At 36.6% G+C, this 19688-nt stretch overlaps 1 protein-coding gene across 1 annotated transcript in view; it reads right to left on the bottom strand.

Moving 5' to 3' along the window:
* Positions 1-19688, bottom strand: part of LOC121407766 (conserved oligomeric Golgi complex subunit 4-like) — a 40038-nt gene that overhangs the window by 17147 nt on the left and 3203 nt on the right. The window contains exons 2-4 of the mRNA XM_041598962.1: positions 2975-3057; positions 1531-1645; positions 1101-1151 (exon numbers count right to left, since the gene is read on the bottom strand). Coding sequence (XP_041454896.1) covers positions 1101-1151; positions 1531-1645; positions 2975-3057 — 249 coding nt within the window. The remainder of the gene's footprint in view (positions 1-1100; positions 1152-1530; positions 1646-2974; positions 3058-19688) is intronic.

Genomic DNA, 19688 nt, shown 5'->3' with positions numbered 1-19688 from the left:
CACTAAATCTCGGTTTCGTTTTTTCTGGGATGCACTGTATATAATTGTAATATATATCACATTTTATAGCATGATGTTCCTTATATATCTAAGTTAGAGAGGACTACAATCTTCAAGCCCCGCTTTTCAGCAGTCTCCTTCATTCCCAACCTGTTATATAAACTGCATGTTGTACTTTAAAAACTCATTGCTTAATTAATCTCAATGCTTTACATTGTTTTTAAATGCATATTATGTTACCTGGAATGTATTTGTTTGTTGGATATAGAAATAAATTAGATGAAATGAATAACATATCAATAAGCATATTGACACTTTGTAAAGACTTCTTTAACAAAGATTGTTCTTGACATTTTTTAAAGTTTGTAAGGTGATTGACAGGCAAATAATAAAGAAACAAACAAGCATGCAAAATGGAATCTAAATATCATTTATTTGTTAAGATAAAAAGAACTTTTTTGTCACTTGTATCCATAAAACACAATACATTTGGTCAACTGCATTTTCTTTCACAAGTCTTGCCAAAAAACGTAATTGTAAAATGATTCAAGTGATAAATTTGGCATGGTCCTGGTCCCCAAAATAAAATAAGACATTAATTTACAAAGATGTCAAACCATTCTACTCATAGAGATGTAGACCAAATATATATAGTCTGTAATCTCAGCAAAATTGAATGGGACAAACACATCCAAGATTTTATGTTTGTTCTTTGAAATGCTTTATAATCATTTTAATTGTGCTCCTTCAAAACCAAAATGTCAACAGGATCAAAAAGGGAAAGAAAAAAGAAGAGAGCAAATAGAAAAGATCTTGAAAAAAATCCTTTCATATTCATCACATCTGCATATAAATTCTGAGCATTTTAATGTACCAGGGGGGTGTTTCACAAAGATTTAAGTATGATTTAGAGTCGCACTTAAATGCCTAGTTGCGTGCGGTATAAAAGACATCACCGCATTGGTCAGATCATGGCAAATGGATGCACACTTCTGCATATTGATCAATAAGATTGCGCATTGCATATCATGTACACGTCAGCATGTAAGTGCGACTTAAGTCATACTTAAATCTTTGTGAAACACCCCCAGGATACTTACCTTTAAATCTAAGATATCATTGACTCTCTGAATGGCACTTTGAACTCGACTCTGTGATACAGGTTTAAAGAGAAATTTTTTAAAAGACTATCATTTTTAATCCAGAAACATTACTCTTTAGTCATTAATTTTCAATAAAAGTTCAACTGTTATGATGCTAAGATCAGTGAATAGCTAACCCCATGAAAAGCATTCACAGAAAAAAATTATTAAAACTAAATAATTTAATACGTTTGCAAGATTTACTCTTGAATAGCAATAAATAATCATTTGATTTGTCATAAGGAAGATGATCATATCATGTGAAAGTGAATATGGAACTTGTAATATCACATTAGTGAGAACAGTACACCATTCAAAGTACTGGCTCTACTGAAAATTATTTTTTTCATAAAAAAGAAGGTTGAGCTATAAATGTGTCTGAACATACCTTGGCTAGATCAAGCTGTCTGACTTTACTGCTAACATTCTCTGCTAGCTCTGAAGTGCAGCCTATCATTCCACTAAGCTTTTTGGCATCCAGTGACACATGCTGTAGGTTGGGACTGGGAACAAACAACAAAAAAAAATTGGTAAAAAAAAACAAGTGGAATGCCTCTGGCCGTCTCACCTGCATCACGCGGTTCAATATAGCAGCAGTGCTGACTTTAAATACTACTCTAACTCGCACAAGATGTTCAGTGATACATGGTTACTCTTATGTCCACTTTTTATGAACTAGACCAATAAACTTACAGAGATAAGATGGTTATTCAACAAAAAAAACCAACATGGCCAAAGTTCATTGACCTTACATGACCTTTGACCTTGATCACGTGACCTGAAACGCACACAGGATGTTCAGTGATACTTGATTACTCTAATGTCCAAGTTTAATGAACTAGACCAATAAACTTTCAAAGTTATGATGGTAATTCAACAGATACCCCCGATTCGGCCAAAGTTCATTGACCCTAAATGACCTTTGACCTTAATCATGAGACCTGAAACTTGCACAAAATGTTCAGTGATGCTTGATTACTATTATGTCCAAGTTTCATGAATCAGATCCATAAACTTTCAAAGTTATGATGGGAATTCAACAGATATCCCCAATTCGACCAAAGTTCATTGACCCTAAATGACCTTTGACCTTGGTCATGTGACGTGAAACTCATGCAGGATGTTCAGTGATACTTGATTAACCTTATGTCCAAGTTTCATGAACTAGATCCATATATTTTCTAAGTTATGATGACATTTCAAAAACTTAACCTCAGGTTAAGATTTCGATGTTGATTCCTCCAACATGGTCTAAGTTCATTGACCCTAAATGACCTTTGACCTTGGTCATGTGACATGAAACTCTAATAGGATGTTCAATAATACTTGATTGGCCTTATGGCCAAGTTTTATTAACTAGGTCCATATACTTTCTAGTTATGACGTCATTTCAAAAACTTAACCTCAGGTTAAGATTTGATGTTGACGCCGCCGCCGTCGGAAAAGCGGCGCCTATAGTCTCACTCTGCTTCGCAGGTGAGACAAAAAAATCTTGTTCATTTAATGAATAAATGAGCATTATACTAAAAAAAATAATTAAATTAAAAAAAAATTGTGTCCAAGTTGTACAAATTAACAATATACTTTTGACAAAGTTTTGAGGATATAATTGGTCAACATTTTTATAAATGCCAGTACATGTCAGTAAATGCCAGTATACAAAAAGACCCTTCTTCTACACTTTGGTAACCTCCTATTCTCCACTGGCTTTCTCTAAAATGTTGTAGATATTGTTGCTGACAAGTAAGTCTAATCAAGTCTAATCATCTAATCAAGTCTAATCTAATCTAATAGTACCAAGTCTAATCAAGCCTTGACTGATATATACGTACCCCATTCTATGCAAGGAGTTCATTTTAGCCTCAAGATGGCCATGGTGATCCAGTAACATATCAATCTCATCTGTAACTGATTGCTGAAAGAGTAATTGATACAAAATCGAATTAGCACAATTACTGGCATTTTACATAATTACTCTGAGGTTATACACAATGGTCACGGCGGGTATAAGTATGCTTCTGTATGTATATATATACAGTTTATGTACAAATGTATAAATATGTAAGATAATATGAAGACAATAACTGTTGAAATGAATTTTCCAAATGTATGTGTTGGTATACATAGGCCCTATATAGATTACAGGTAATATGTATTTATCAATGGGTGTATGGTTGAGTGTGCTTTTGCGCATACATGTATGTATGTCTGTATATGACAATATGAACATAACAACTATCGAGATGAATTTTATAAATGCATGCATGTGTTGGTGTACATTGCATAAATGTACTGTGTATGTAATGTGTATTAATATTCTTTGTGTAACAAATTTGTGTTAATGAAATAAAATGTAATATAAATATTTTTATGTTATTTTAATTGTAAGAAATATTTTTATAACTTTGCAACATTAAATTGAACCTAATTGAACTGGAAACCTGAAGTGTTTTCAGAGTGGGGAGAGCTCAATGGAAGTGGTGGAACGGGACAGAGCAGGTTTTTGACATTTCACAGGTCTGCTCAACCTTTTTGAATGTGGGAGAAACTATACCATGTATTCCTGGAATGTCTGTACCAGGAGATACGAATACCTTGATGGAAGACCTCATTATTATTAATTCAAGGTGAAGTGAAATACCCCCAGAATAGAAATCTGTGACTCTAAACCTTTTTTGACCAATGGGTGAAGAGTACAGTATTGCATAATTTATGTAAAATAAGATGCTATGGAAACTTTCTTCCAACCAGCATTATTGAACAGGGAAGTCACCCTGACTTGTGTTCCTCCTCAGGAGTGTTGAGCCGTAAGCATCCAGATCTACATGTAGATCCTTCCTGCATTCTCTAACATCATGCCAGGATCTAAATGGAGTAACAAGCTTGGTGATCCCTTGTCAGATGGTCCTGCTGAAGAAATCCTATCGATTTCTTCAGTTCACAAATGCTGAATGAAAGTATGCTCTATGAAAGGCTCTAACAGTGCAATTTACTGTAATTGCCTCTTCCATGCATCAAGAGTTTAAAGGCATTACAAGCTTGTCGCCAACCAATAAAAGAAAAAAAAGTGTGGAGATGCCAGGGTAGCATTACATGGAGGCATTAACAAAAGCTACTCAATCCATTAATATTCACCACTCTGTATCCAAAGGTTCCCAATAGGAAGTGAAGGTCTTTTGCTCATGTGAACACTACGAACAGAAACAAAAATTATAGAATCAATCTAAGATGTAGAAAGGCTAAATTGTTGTTTTTAGACATTATCATATCTGCATCTTCCTTGCTCCCCCCCCCCCCCCCCTCCATTCCATATTTAGCATATTTAGTCTTTCTTTAATTGGTATTGTTTTTGTTAGTGTTTTCTTTATATCTCTGATTTTTTGTTAATGTATATTGTGCATTGCCTGTATTTCGTTATAATGTATTTAATGATTTCAATAATACTATCTTACAAATGTGGAAAAATTAATTTCATGTTTGGGATGTATTGAATGGGTGCTGCTTGCGATTTAACTTGGTATGAATTATAAGAGAACATTGGAGAACTAGGCCAATTTCCTCGAGGACTGAATACTGACACTGGTCAACCACCTAGAGGAGAGATGAAGCTTTGAGGTCATGTAGAAATCAACAAGAGCCGTTTGGACATTACTGCAAATATAACCATGGTGATCCACGAGGTCAGGAGGTGTGGATTCTGGGGATGGTGGAGAGAGCCAGTAACCGCATTATCCTCTACCTTGCTGATACTGACTCCTCTCATCGAGTGCCACGTTGAAAAGGGGACCACAATCTACAAGGATGGAAAGAGGTAAGTATACTCATCACTCAATGACTGTGGTTACCACCACTTCACCATGAAGCATAAGAGGTTTTTCAAGCAGGTGTACCAAGATACAGCAACTGGTGAGCAGACCGTGGTGCATACAGATCAAAGGAGCTTGGAAACTTGCTAAGGATCATTCACACTGTACATCTATAAACTTTGACGGGCATCTTAGCAAGGTCATTTGGGAGAACAGGGTCATTATAAGGAAAGTGAACAAGGTGGATGTCATTGTAGTGATGAGCACTTTTATATAGTTTCCTTATTCGCTATCCATATGGTTACGTACATATTCCCTTTTGGCAAGCCATACCACTTCTGCCTCTTGTCACGGCTCACGGGTTCCTTACATGTATATAAGCCATGACACAGTTTTGATTAGAAGTTCTTCTTTTGAGTCGATTGTAAATGGATCCAACACTGAAAGCGTGTAGTGGCCTGCGGAAGTAACATACCCCGGCAGGGCGGTCAGATACAGCCTATAGATCAGAGCGCTCTGCAATGCAACGGCATCTTCGAGTTCAATTCCTGAGCATCCAACCAGGCCATTAATCTCCACCTTACGCAGAGATCCATAATTAAGGTTAGCTTTAGTTGTATGTACAGTAGTAGAGATTAATATAAGTTAGGCCAGGCTAAAACACCATGTTCAAGCTTATCACAGAGCACTACACACTCCAGTGGAAGCCTTTAGGTGAAGTACAAAAGCCACTGATTGATTCATGGTCACCCAAACAGAAGGAGGATCAGGTGATCGGGGAAAACAAGACAGTGAACCCCTTCCTTGGACCCACCGGCCACTGGAGAACCAAGCACTACAAGTCTGCCAGATAATGATTCAACTGTACCTGCTGAACACTGCCCTTCATCTTCATATCATCAACCTTATCTGGCTCCGCTAAAGCTTTTCTGACCATCCCAGAGATGCCATTATGTTCTTAAATGAAATGACAATACGCTTCTCCCCCACCCCTCACTCAAAATCAAAATCTACTGGGAGCACTGCATCAAAAGCAAAGGCAAGAAAATCAGCCGAAGAGCATAACAAGTGGTATTCTCTGCTATTCACATAGATTCAAACTACTGGAGTTGGGAAAGCAAGTAAATGCAGTCGCTACCATCATACACAAAGACAGACTTCCAACATAATAATAATAGCAATTGAATTAGAGAGGTGCAATATTGATTCAATGATTAGACATAGATCTACAGAACCTCTAAATGCACGATTCTCACTTTTTTAACACTAAAACATTAAGATTAGATTACTTAGTCTATTCTGAGATGTTATCATTGACACAGATTTTATAAAATCAAAATTATTTAAACTTTCATCCTCTCACATTATTTGTATGATTCTGCACTTTTTTTCATGTTTTTAAGGTGAGACCATCTCAGATAAAATCGGTCAGAATACAATGCTTGATTTTGTATATCACAAGTGGTCTTTTAAAATTTTTTTGTGAGATACACAACTGCATGACACACAGTGGCAAATTGCATAGAACGGATAGCGGGGCGTTCAACACAAGTGGGCGTGTACATTTTTCTTATTATATGACGTCATCCAGCCACTGCCGAGATCCAATTTATGAATGAAAATATAGTAAGCATGTGCATTGCAATCCTTCCATTGCCCCACACAGTATTCCACTAAAACAAGTGTGCAATTCTCTATCACCTTGTACCAAAATTGACCTAGAATTTCTCTTCTCTATATTTTATATGAATTGTGAAAGGTATTCTCGGAGGATCTATTTTCTCACCAATACCGCACAGGTAAGCGAATTTCGATTACTTCTTGCTTTTCCGTCAAAATCTTACAAATTAGCGTCGATATGGCATCGTGTTCATTGGAGTTTGGAGAGTCTACCGCAACATGCACAAAGTCTGACACCCTGCGGAAGGTTATCGTAGAACTTGGTTTACCCGAAGACCAAGTTCAGAATTTTTTTTTATTTATTTATTGGGGGGGGGGGGCTGCATGAGTGTGTTATTACGTTTGTGTTTTGGTAATTGTTGATATATTTATACACCTATCAATTGTAAGACGCACCCCTCGACCCCCGGGAATGGTGCGTCATGGGTGGGTCATTTACCAACAAATTAGTGACTCAGGGTACCGTCATGGAGGCAATTGGTCAGTCAGAGCATGAAGAATAGGTGCGTCATAGTCGGTCATTTTACGGGGTGCGTCATAAAGCCTCAGCATGGTACGAACGGCTCTGATGTCCGCGCACTTTACTCACGTCGTCGGGCGTTTGTATTTAAACCCTGCATGCTCATCGGGATGCTCATCCTTGGATTAAAATCTTGTCTTGAATTTTCTGTCACCTTGCATAAGAAGTTATTTCACTTTTCTTTAGATCCATTTTTATATATCCAGCCCGCAAGCCCGCACGATGGCTTAGGATGAAAAACAAGTTTTTCTTGCAGCGCGCGTCTCGTACGTCGTTCCTCTCAGATCAAAAACTGATTTTCTTGGGGGGGGGTGTTCTTTGCAAAGGACGTCTTTCGTGTTGCGGATTTATGATGCGCCGTAGGACATTGGTTTTTTTTTAATGCCTGCCAACATATTTTATTCATTTGTTGGTGAACAAAAACCGTTGCTTAATAATACCGTATTTGCCGGTGTAAAGGCCCCACCCCCATTTTGCGAATCATCTTTGAAAAAAAAATGCATGACAGAATTCCCGGCGAAGTCGGAAAAAATCTTGGTTGGAAAATTGTTCAACAATCGCCGCGGAATGGGAAATAATAAACACGCATGCTGTAATTCCTCTTACTGTTTCATCTTTTTCGGAAGGCGACGCAAGGAAAATAATCCACCATCGACGTGAAGAAACGGCCGATCGAGGTAATCAAGCGCTGCGGATGAAAACAAGAGCTGCGGAGGTAAACAAGCGCTGCGGAGGTAAACAAGACTGGCGGAGATAAACAAGCGCTGCGACGGTAAACAAGCTCGGCGAATATATTTTATTTCTTTCAATTAACGTCTTCTTTTCGTACAAATAAAGTTGAAGGTCAAGTCCACCTCAGAAAATGTTGATTTGAATCAATAGAGAAAAATCAGACAAGCACAATGCTGAAGATTCCATCAAAATTGGATGTAAAATAAGAAAGTTATGACATTTCAAAGTTTCGCTTATTTTTAACAAAACAGTTATATGAACGAGCCAGTTACATCCAAATGAGAGAGTTGATGATGTCACTCACTCATTATTTCTTTTGTTTTGTATTGTTTGAATTATACAATATTTCAATTTTTACGAATTTGACGATTAGGACTTCCTTGCCTGAAACACAAAATGTTAAAATAATGGAATTCCACGTGTTCGGGGAGGAATGAAACTTCATTTCACATGACAATGACGAGAAAATAAAAATATTTCATATTTCAAACAATAAAAAACAAAAGAAATAGTGAGTGAATAACATGGACTCTCTCATTTGGATGTAGCTGGCTGTTCATATAACTTTTTTGTGAAATGAAGCGAAACTTTGAAATGTCATATTAACTTTCTTATTTTACATCCGATTTTGATGAAATTTTCAGTGTTATGCTTGTTGAATTTTTCTCTTTTTATTCAAATCAAAGTTTTTTTGGGTGGTGGACTTGTCCTTTAAATAAATACGCAAGCACGGGCAGTGTTTCAATGTTTTTTTTTATTGAAGTCTGTGATGTCACATGAGATAAATAATCTACAAGATGTACTGACATGCCATTGATTGAGTTTGCCGTGCCCGTTTGGGCATTTAGCATTACCTGCCAACAATCCGCTAGCATTGAGTGGGTTCAGAAGAGGGCTCTGCGTATCATTGCCTGGCCAAATGTCTTGACATACATTCAACTTCTACAAAGTATGAATGTGTCATCTCTTAAAGACAGACGGAGTGAACTTCTTGAAGGATTTGCACGCTCGTTGCTAAAATCGAAACGACATCACCACTTCTTGCCTGAAACACGTAGGGTTAGAACTGGTCTTTCCATAAGAAATGCACATCATCTTGAGATTCCTCGGACTAGAACAAAAAGATACCAACAGTCGCCAATCCCCCACTTTGTGCAATTGTTGAACTCTGTAATATAATGTAATTTTATATGCAGCTTTATTTTTTTAGCAACTGTAACACTTTTTGTACTCCACTTTGTTTATCTTTAATCTTATTGATTTTATTTTATGTTTGTCACCTTTTTATTCCAATGTTCTTTTTTTTACTTACTTGAGTTCCACCTACATGTACTATTCGATATGTAATTCTGCCCAACTTCAATGATTTTTTGGTTCATTTATTTATTTATTTTTTACTATAAAGCATATACTGTACCAGTCACATTTCTTTGACTACCTATTTGCCTGTCAGCTGTTCTCTGGTTTAGGCAGGTAAACATGGTAAACGGGTGGTCAAGGGATTGTGACTGGTGGTGTACTATCTACAGCATATCACATGGTTAATTCCAGAAGTTCATACCAATTTATTGTAACATCGTATTTATTTCGCTTTTGTTTTATGACTGTCATACAAGGCTCAAACTAATTGGAAATTGCAATTATTCACAACATTGATTTGGTTTATATTTTTATAGGACTTATTAGGTGATCTGTCAAATTTGACAGATCACCTCTTATGTTTCTACGAATTTTCTTTTTTATTTATTTCTTTATTCTTTTTATTTATTTTTCTTTTTCCACCCTTTTCTTGTTCCACCAAAATCATCAAAACTATTCAATCAATTTTCATCAAAATATTATCAAATGAGGACAGTTATCATGCAATGTGTACGAAACAAGTTTACCGTCAAACGGTCATCGTGACGTCATCTACGCGCCATTTTGTAAATTCACATTATCAACAATATCTCAATTATCAATCATCAAAAATTAACAATATTAACATCAAATTAACTTCAGATCAAGAGTCAACTGTCCGTGTCATCAAAGGTCATTTTACAGGTCACGACGCGCATGTACGCGCGCATCAAAATTTTAAAATGCTCAAAATCACTTTTTGATCAAAGTAGAGTACGAATCAGGTCATTCTAAGCATTTCAGGAATTTGCGCGCTCACAGGTTTTCGCGCGCGTTTACGCGCGTAACGTCCTAACGCAACGTACAACTGCACTTAATTTTACATCAATGCATTCTTTATGAAATTTCCAATAATTTGATACCTTAACCGACCTTCTACGACCAGTAATAAAGGAATGCGCCTCCGTCAAAGTTTGAATTACGCGCGCAAGCGCGCGTTCACAATAGGCCAAAAATGTGCAAAAACATGCTTTTACAAAATTCTATATAACTCTTCAGATAGTCCGTTGACCCCCAAATTTTCTTTTATATTTGGATAGAGTAGGACTAGTAGATGTAATTTCATGTCACATCTGACAATAAATTTTATCATAACGTCATCAAATTGGCGTAAAAACTAAAATTTTCAATTTTTGTTTTATGACGTTTCAATAATTTTGCAAATATGACTATAACTCCGTAATCATTGGTCGTTTTTCGCCCGGTTTTCGACATATTGTAGTTGGTTATGTATTCTTCCATATTATGTACATTTTTTATCAATTTGAGCAGGAGATCATCATGAATATTAGCAATGTATAGAAGTATATTATTATGATAAAACTTTCACTTGAAAAATTCAATTTGAGGTTATATTTTATCGTTGCCTTGCAAGTGTATGGAAGTTACTATGGTCTGATGGTAAGTGCTCTGCCTTCTAATGCAAGGGACCCTGGTTCGAAACCCATCAGGATCTATTTTTTTTATTTATGAATTTTTTCTCATAATGCGTGTAACCCTTACAAGCCAGTTCAGATTTCCATTCTGTGCATGATAAGAAGAAGTTCATTCGTACTAAAATGACATGATTGTTTTATATTTAATGAGACATTAGTAACAACCCTGATGTCTTGATTATTCTTTTGAATTGTGTGTTTCATTACATACATGCAAACAACAATGCGTGCACTAGCAACTGGCATGTCACAGTTGGCCAAGTATTGTTAAATGAACATGCTAACGCATTCCAAGAAGAAATGCAACTAATACCTCCTTCAGTGTTCATTGCTTTCCGATTCTATTCACCTGGTCTATGCAATTTCTCAATCCTACTATGTAAGGTATTCTGGCATATCTTGCAATGAAATCTACCTATCATTATATAAGAAATGAAAAGTCCTTTGACAAAAATTGGAAACTGGTCCATGGATCTTGATTTAAATTTTTCAAAACTGGATTCAACATTTATTTCTAGCGTTTCGTCAACACTGCTCTCACTAATTCGTGTCGTCACTTGCAAAATTGGAATTTACATTTCTTAGAATAAGAAGATCTGTTTATACAACCTTCTTTTTCAGTGTCGTTCAACAGTATTCAACATGTCTTTTCATGAATAAAACTACCCTATCATCATTATGGTCATATTGATCTGCATTGACATATCATGATAACAAAATTATATCGTGATCATGATCATAAGATTCACAGACAGATCACCTAATTCGTCCGTAAGACGAATTAAAATTCTAGTATATTATTTAATTTGTCTTGCTATTTACAATTTTTTATATCATATTTTTCTTGTTTTAAATATATTTTAAAAGTGTAACTTAATTTATATATGTTTTTAATAATTGCAACTTTGCTGATGTGATTTTGACGATGATAGTTTTACAATGTTATAATTTCAATCAATAATCTTTTTTTGAGATTGTCCAAATTATTTTCTCTGGCTTTATTTGTTGATTATTTGTCAAGCACTAGAATTGTGATGTAATCTTTTAATAATATACATGTACATCTTTACTTTGTAAATATGATATGAGTCTTCGGACTTTTGTCATGTACCATTTTCACAATAAAACCAGAATTGAATTGAATAAATAACGAGTGAGAGAGAGGTAAAGACCAAGTGAAATAAAGACATTGGCGGCGGAAGCCCAAAGAATTAGAGGGGGTCTACCTTAGTGATGGACAAATGTAAGTAAAATAATTTCACAAGCAAAAAAAAAGGTCATCAACCTAAATTTTAGGGGGGGAGGACAAGAGACATTTTAGGGGGGTCCACCAGAATTTAGATGAGGGGGATGCAGGAAACAAAATTGACAAGCAAAAAAAAGTTATCAACTAAAAATTTAGGGGGATCGTCCCCCATCTCAATTTTTTTGGGGACCTGCCCCCCGCCTATGAATAAAAAAGATGAACCCCGGGGGGCCACTTACATTGACGAGTGGATACCATGCGCGACCAAAAAAAACGTAAAAAGGATGTCTTTTTCACGATAGGGCACGTTACGTACGTAACATGATAAGGGTGTCAAAAACACAAAAATAAGGAAAAAGGGTATTTATTTCGCTAGGAAAAATACGTGTTTAGGGTCGAATTTGCGGGGATGATAAAACAAAATTAAAATGCTTTGTAAAGGATGTCCTTTTTGCCCCAACACTTCGTGTTTAGAGTCTGATTTGCGCGAGGTGTAGGAGGTGGGGTCGTACATTAGGTAAAGCCGACGACCAAAGAACCCGTATCAATAAAACATTCCTGTACTTAATTGTTTAAGGGTTCATTTCAGGGAATATCGTTTGTTTCCAATACTTGTTAAGGGTAGGGTTTCACACGCCAATACTTGTTAAGGGGTGCATTTTCAGAATATGGAAATTACGGTGTTTAGGGTGCTTTTCGAAACCCCATGGTCGCGCATGGTATCAACTCATGAATGGAAGTGCCCCCCCCCCCCCCCCCCCGGAGATGAACACTGATTCTTTCTTGGAAGTTTACGTGGCCTTGAAAAAGACCGTTATTAATTCACGCACAAAGCAATTGTAATTGACATACCTTGTCATGTTCCCTCGGTCTCTTTCAGCGGGAAAATATTGAAGGCGGCATGATTCTTTTTAATACTTACGCTATTTTTCCACCTGCAATAGAATATTAAATTGCATGCAAACTTTGTGTATCACCGTGTCATCTTTATCGTCGCAAAAAAAAATCGTGTACTATCATCATTTACTATTGTCAACATAAACGTGCTCTATCATCATCATCCTCGTCGCCATCATAATAATCCATAATGCCTAACCAGTAAAAATCTAAATCACTCATCTCAATGTTGTAACTTTAATTATCATTTTATGGCAATTCGTTGACACAATATCATTATTGTCACCATTTGCATTATCATCACATAATTCATCCAAAATATTTGTATTCACAACCAACCAGCCAATCATCACCACTACCGCCATTTCCCGCAGCAGACCACAGCACACATCGCAAGGTAGGTTTTTATTATTATTTATTGGCCGATGAGACTAGGAGATGCAAAACAAAAGAAAAGATCAAAAGGTAAATATTTTCATTTTATTTTCCATTACGATCGATGACGATGTAAAAATAAATTTAAAAATGTAGAGCGAGGTGCTGCTAATCTTCCTGGCTCCTGCAAGGAAGATAAAAATGATAACATGTTAAATCAATGTTCCACATAATTTCATAAATAGTAATGACATTCATTTCAATTAGATGGGTTGTTGTCATAAGTCTACCAATACATATTGCAAACGTACTATTACACATGCTATTGCCGGGGAATGCCGGCCCCAGACCCCCAGACAGAGTCAGATCGCTTGAGTTGCACGGTCTCTGAGCTCTGCTACATTATATGGAAACAAATTTAGACCTAAATAGAATTAAATTTGAAAAGTAAGTTATCACGTACCGGTACTGAAATGTTTTCTTAGTTAAGTCATGCTTTTTACTATTTCATCCTATAAACGCGCTGTTTTAACTACCATTACAATGGAAGCGTCACTGTAGTCCCAAACGTACGCATACGTGCTGTTTTGACCACGTATTCAGTGTTGCCATCTGGGGATCTCCATCCCCAAATTTTCAATATTTGGGGATTTTGAGAAGCCTTTGGGGATGAAAAAAATTATTTGGGATTAAAAGAAATTTGGGGATTTTTCATGAAGTTTAGGGGATTTTTGAAGGTTTTGATGAAAAGCACCGATTCGTTATTTTTCAGTAATATGATGCTAAAATACATGAGATATATCACTCTCTTAGGCTAAAATATGTAGATCATCCGCATTTCAACCGATGAATTCATTTTACATTGAACTTCATGGGTTGAAAATATGCGGTAAATGGTGGGGTTGCCAATCTACTTTGAATCGAAACCTAAAAAAAAAGAAAAAAATCTGCTGTGTGTTGTATGAACACATCAACTAATTTGGGGCAATAACCATGATAAATATCCTCACTTTTTCATAAATTATTGTGATTTAAATAATTTGGGGATTTAGGTTCCAATTTGGGGATTTTTCGAGTGCCATTTGGGGATTTTATTCAGCTCGGACCTAGTACTGGCAACATCACGGTATTCAGCGTTCGCGGGACACGGCTTTTGACTATCGTCACGTACAGGCCGCACCCCGACTTTGCTTCTTTTTCTCATCAAAAAATAGTGCTGCCTATACTGTAGACGCCGGCAAATACGGTAGTTCATGATTAAAATGCGATACCAAAGACAGTCCTTTCAAAGACCCTCTCGTGCATTCGCCCCCTGAATGGGTATTATTCCATAGTACTTTGCAAGGTTCCTTCGCGAGAGATGTACGGTACGTACAGTACAGCGGCACGTTCGTGCCCGCGGAGATTTACTTGACGGAGTGCGTCATAGAGACAGTCGATGGTCAGTCAAAATCCAGCACTGGTGCGTCATATTTTTTCGTCCAGGCACAGTCATCGTAAGAAAAGGTCCGTCACAGTCGAGACACACAGGTGCGTCATGGTACATGAAAATCCGACTCACATCTGACAAGTGACGCACCATCCCCGGGGGTCGAGGGGTGCGTCTTACAATTGATAGGTGTATTACCAGGTGCCCTCTTTTATAAGTCTTGCTTCTCCGGGGTCACCTTACCATCGTTATTTCCCTTCTTTGTTGTCAATTTGTTTGTATTGTTTTTGTATTTGATGGTTAAACAATAAATTGAATTGAATTGAAAGTCAATTGATTTCAGGGTTTCGGAGCATCACAAGAATATGCATAAAATTGCCGAGTTACGATTATTTTCGATTGATACTACTAAAGCGATCCGATCATAAACCAAGACCATTTCCTGCATAGACAATGTGACCGGATATCGTTATCGCTATCGATACTTTTGCACATAGTCCAATTATTTTGGCGACCACGTAGTCATGACGTGATCTGCGCGATTGGCCAATCAGTGGTCTCCGATTCGCTGAGCAGAGACAATCTATCCGTTGTACAGTCTATGGACAATTTGCCACTGTGTGACAAGTTTAACTTTAAAAACATTTTATGGACATTACCACTGCCATTGATTGTACTGCGGTTAAATTGGAAAAAATAGACTAACAGTTATAGTGTAACCTGTCCACAATTTAACATGTCAAGATTTTCTGCAATATTTTTTGTTCTAAAATGTCTTTTCACAAACATGACAAAATGAAATTAACATCACTGTTTGTTGAATACATTTGTCTACTTTTAATTGCAATAAAATATGTTTAATTTCACCATCTACAAAAATGATTTCGGCATACTCGTGATATAGGCCCCGCTCGAGAAAAAAATTGTAATCGATCATACCTCAATATCTAGGTTGCTAACTTCAGCTCACTATATATACTCGTGATATAGGCCCCGCTGCTGTGTTAGACGGCTTGGAATGTCCGTGCGCGGGGCCTGTTTCACGAGTATAGTACTATAACCGTTATATAGGCCCCGCGCTACGGCACTGCAGACACTCCAACACAGTAGCGGGGCCTATATCACGAGTATATATTAAGCTTGCATCCTAAGATAGTCGCGAAACAGGCCCCGTCCAATGTGCTTATCCCAGCATTCGCACGTGCGTGGGGCTCGGATGACGGCTATATAGTATACTCGTTATCGAGGCCCCTTACACTGCTATATAGTGGAAAATAATGTGGTCGTGGGGCTTGTTTCCCCGGGCGGTGGTCGATGAGAATTATGACGGGCGGCGTCCCCGGGGGGGGGGGGGAGGGGGGCTCCAATTTGTTTTCCAAATAAACAAGGAAAGAAATCCATAGGCGGCGCCAGTTTAGGGGGCGGGGGGGGGGGCTCCCGAATTTCCTTTTTCAGAAATCTATCTGTCGATTTACTTATGTATGAAAATAGTTTTTTATTATTCATTATTCATTTATCAATCTATTTGTATTGATTAATTAATGTATTCATTAATCATTTAAGTTATTTGTGTTTGGTGTTTTTTTTCTTTCGTGATGTATTTGTATTGATTAGTTAATGTATTCATTAATCATTTAATTTAATTAAATGTTATACATGTATAATAAGGACAAAAGTATTTCGTTGGCAAATGGTGAACTGGCTCTTTGTTTGCATTTTATGATCCAATGATAGGCCTATTGTTTTATTTGTTAAGCGGTATTTTAGGAAGAATTTTCACCAACAAACCAATTATCTCTTGTTATTTTTTTTCATTTCTTCAGTAAAAAGTGGGGGGATGTTTGTACTGGCCACCCCCCCCCTCCTCGAAAAGAGGGGGGATATATCCCCCCCCCGGGATTTACGCCAGTGCAGCTGACTACATCGAGATTAGGAAGGAAAGAGGAGGGTGCAGGTCCAAGCAGTCGTCAACCAGCCACGGCAAACAACTACTCAAGGAGCGCCTTTACCTGGGGCAAAGGAGATGACAGCGACTTCGAATGACTCTCAGGAGTCATTTTGGCTTGAGATTTAATCTCGCCTCTAAACACAACGGCTCTTTTCAGAGCCACCAAATTACCAAGAAAGAAACTGAATAGATATGTCTCTATTTACCTCTTAAACAAAAATTAGTAAACACCCTACATTATTTTCTTCAATTAATACTTATGGGTAAGCGATTGATTTCTAACCAAGAAAAAATACAGTATCAACAGATGCGATTTTTAAATATGATATATAATTGGCAAATTTATTTAATAAAAATAAATAATATAACTATACAGACAGGGATAAACCTCAATGCACCATAAGGCACCAGTTTCGTCAATGAATTATGGTTAAGCAATTGATTTTCAACGTAGAAAAAAATAACAATATCAACAGATGCGATTTTCAAATAAGATAAATAATTGGCAATTCTCATAAAAGAATAAAAATAAAAATTTAAAGACTGGAATCAACTTCAATACACCCCTAATAAAAAGTAAGAAAATCGATCTCTCAACATGAGTAACAGTGACCGTAAATCCCCCCCCCCCCGAAAATATTAATGAACAGTGAAGTGATAATTTACGATTGCTTAAATATTGAGAGGGATCACCCGAAAAAGTCCCACAAATATAATAAGAACGACAGACTGGACTTAGAAAGTGGGTAATGGAAAGAATCTCGTATAAACGTGTTGGCTAATAAACTTTGGGCAGAAAATAGTATGATTTGTATGCCTACAAGTAAAGAAAATTCAGATAAACAAAACACTGAAAATATGATAAAAACGGACAAGGAATAACAAAGTTATCGCATTTTGAAAATTTGCATCAATCCGATGAAACAGTCTTGGGTGTGTCATCATCATAATTCAATTAGCAAATGTGACGTCATATCACCAATTGTTCTTTTGTATTATGAAAATTAGGTTGATTCAATTTTTTTTCTACGAAGAACTTAAAACATTGGATTGGCAACTGATTTAGTGCATTAGATATTCATTGCTGCGACTTATTTCATTATAAAGGAGACGCATTATTCACAAATATATTGTGAAAAAAAAATCGAGCTATGATTTTGTTTAATAACATAAGGAAAAGGAAAGTGGGGTCGTGACATCAGCCCACCTAATGAATATTCATGACGACTGTTACTAATTCAATAATTTTATTTGATATCCGGTTTTGAGGAAATTTTCGGAATTTTGCTCAGTGAATTCTACTCTATATATTAAGCTTTAAATACTTTCAACACGGACCATCCCTTTAAGTTTTAAAATGACTGCAGGATGGGGAAATAGGTTAGCTGAAGAAATACTGGAATATCAATGAACGGTATTGTAAGCTTTTTAAAAACAAAACATGAATAAATTGATATTTGGGTAAAAAAGTAGGGCCTACTATATACCCAAAATAGATAATATACATAATGAAAGGCCGATCCCCAATTGTGGGGCGGGGGGGGGGGGGTAAGTCTCAGTAAAATATAGATTAAGTTAAATATAGTGTAGATATCCCTAAAGCAATAATAAAATTGACCAAACCAAAAGAAAATTAACAAATCTTCCCCGAATGAATATGACTATTCGTTTTCTTTTCTGAACTTAAATGGATGAAAAGTTGTGAAGCGGGGGGGGGGGGTGCATTTATGAAAGGAATGAAAAATACAAATCGATAATACACACGAAGCCAGATGAATGATTCAATATTGAATAAGAGAAGAAAGCCGATTTGAAAAAAAATATATTGACTTCTTACATCCAGGTGATTACATGAATGAATAAATGGAAGATTGGGGGAATTATACAAGAATTATATAATTTGATAATTGATGAACCCCTCCCTCCCGCAAAAAAAATAATCAAAATGAAATGTGTGTGTGTGTATTTGAATTTTGTCAGACGTGTATCAATCAGATATGATTATTTACGTCTGCATGGGACCGACCTTTAACGTCACCATCCGAAAGACGTGATCAGGACTCGAACCTCGAGCCTCCGCTTCAATTTGTAACTTCCCCACAGCTTGGATTACAGGCGCACGCCACAACGCCCAGAAATGCGGGGGGGGGGGGCTCCAATTTATTTTCCCCAAAACAAGGGAGATAACAATGAACTTCCACACATAAAAAAATAAAATCGAATTATACCCCTGATTCCATATCTAAAAAGAAAAGAATATAGTAAATAATTAATAAATTTATATTTTTTTAAACACAAGTACACACCTAGTTACCAATAATGCATATAGCATTTCCATTTATTTGAATGCAGGATAAAAGAGCATTGTAGGTGCAGTGGCCGAGGATCGAACCCCGGACTTTCCATGTACAGCCAGGCGCATAGACCACTCGGCCACGGCTTCTCCGTGGCCGAGCACCTTCGATTAAGAATTTTTTTTAAGGATGTTTTATTATATTCTCTCAAATCAAAATACACAATCAGATTCTATAAACAATTTGTACAAACTATTTGAAACATAATTATAAATTATACAATAAATCCATTACAATATAATTATACAACTTATACATCAAACTTCAAAAATACTAGAAATTAATACTAATGCGTTTCAGCAATTACAAAATGAAATATTAACAAAATATATGACATGATCAGAGAGAAAAAAAAATGTTCCACCTCCCACCCCCCCCCCTCCCTCCGTCCCCAGGTTAGGAGCATTCTCCCCTTTATGCCTATACTCTTCATGGAAGGGACTGCAATTCTCCGTATTGGGTTTTTTCTGTGTTTTTATTTATTTTGTTTTGTGGCTTTGTCTCTCGTATGTATACCTTTGCCTCACTCTCCCTATTTATTCTTTTAATTAAGATTTTCCCATTTCCTTAAATGAAGAGACATCTTGCCTTTACCTAGCGCCAGCCTTCTTTCTTCCAATTCTTCTTTAAATTTCCTTTTAATTTCATCCATGGTTATATGTGCACCCTTTTCCCTCCCTATGAAGATTAAAAATTTAACAAAGATTAAAAAGTGATTGATTAAG

This window comes from Lytechinus variegatus, chromosome 2, assembly GCF_018143015.1.
Source record: "Lytechinus variegatus isolate NC3 chromosome 2, Lvar_3.0, whole genome shotgun sequence".
NCBI classification, from domain to species: domain Eukaryota; kingdom Metazoa; phylum Echinodermata; class Echinoidea; order Temnopleuroida; family Toxopneustidae; genus Lytechinus; species Lytechinus variegatus.
The sequence above is the reverse complement of the archived record's forward strand: the minus strand, read 5'-3'. Positions and strand labels throughout refer to the sequence as shown.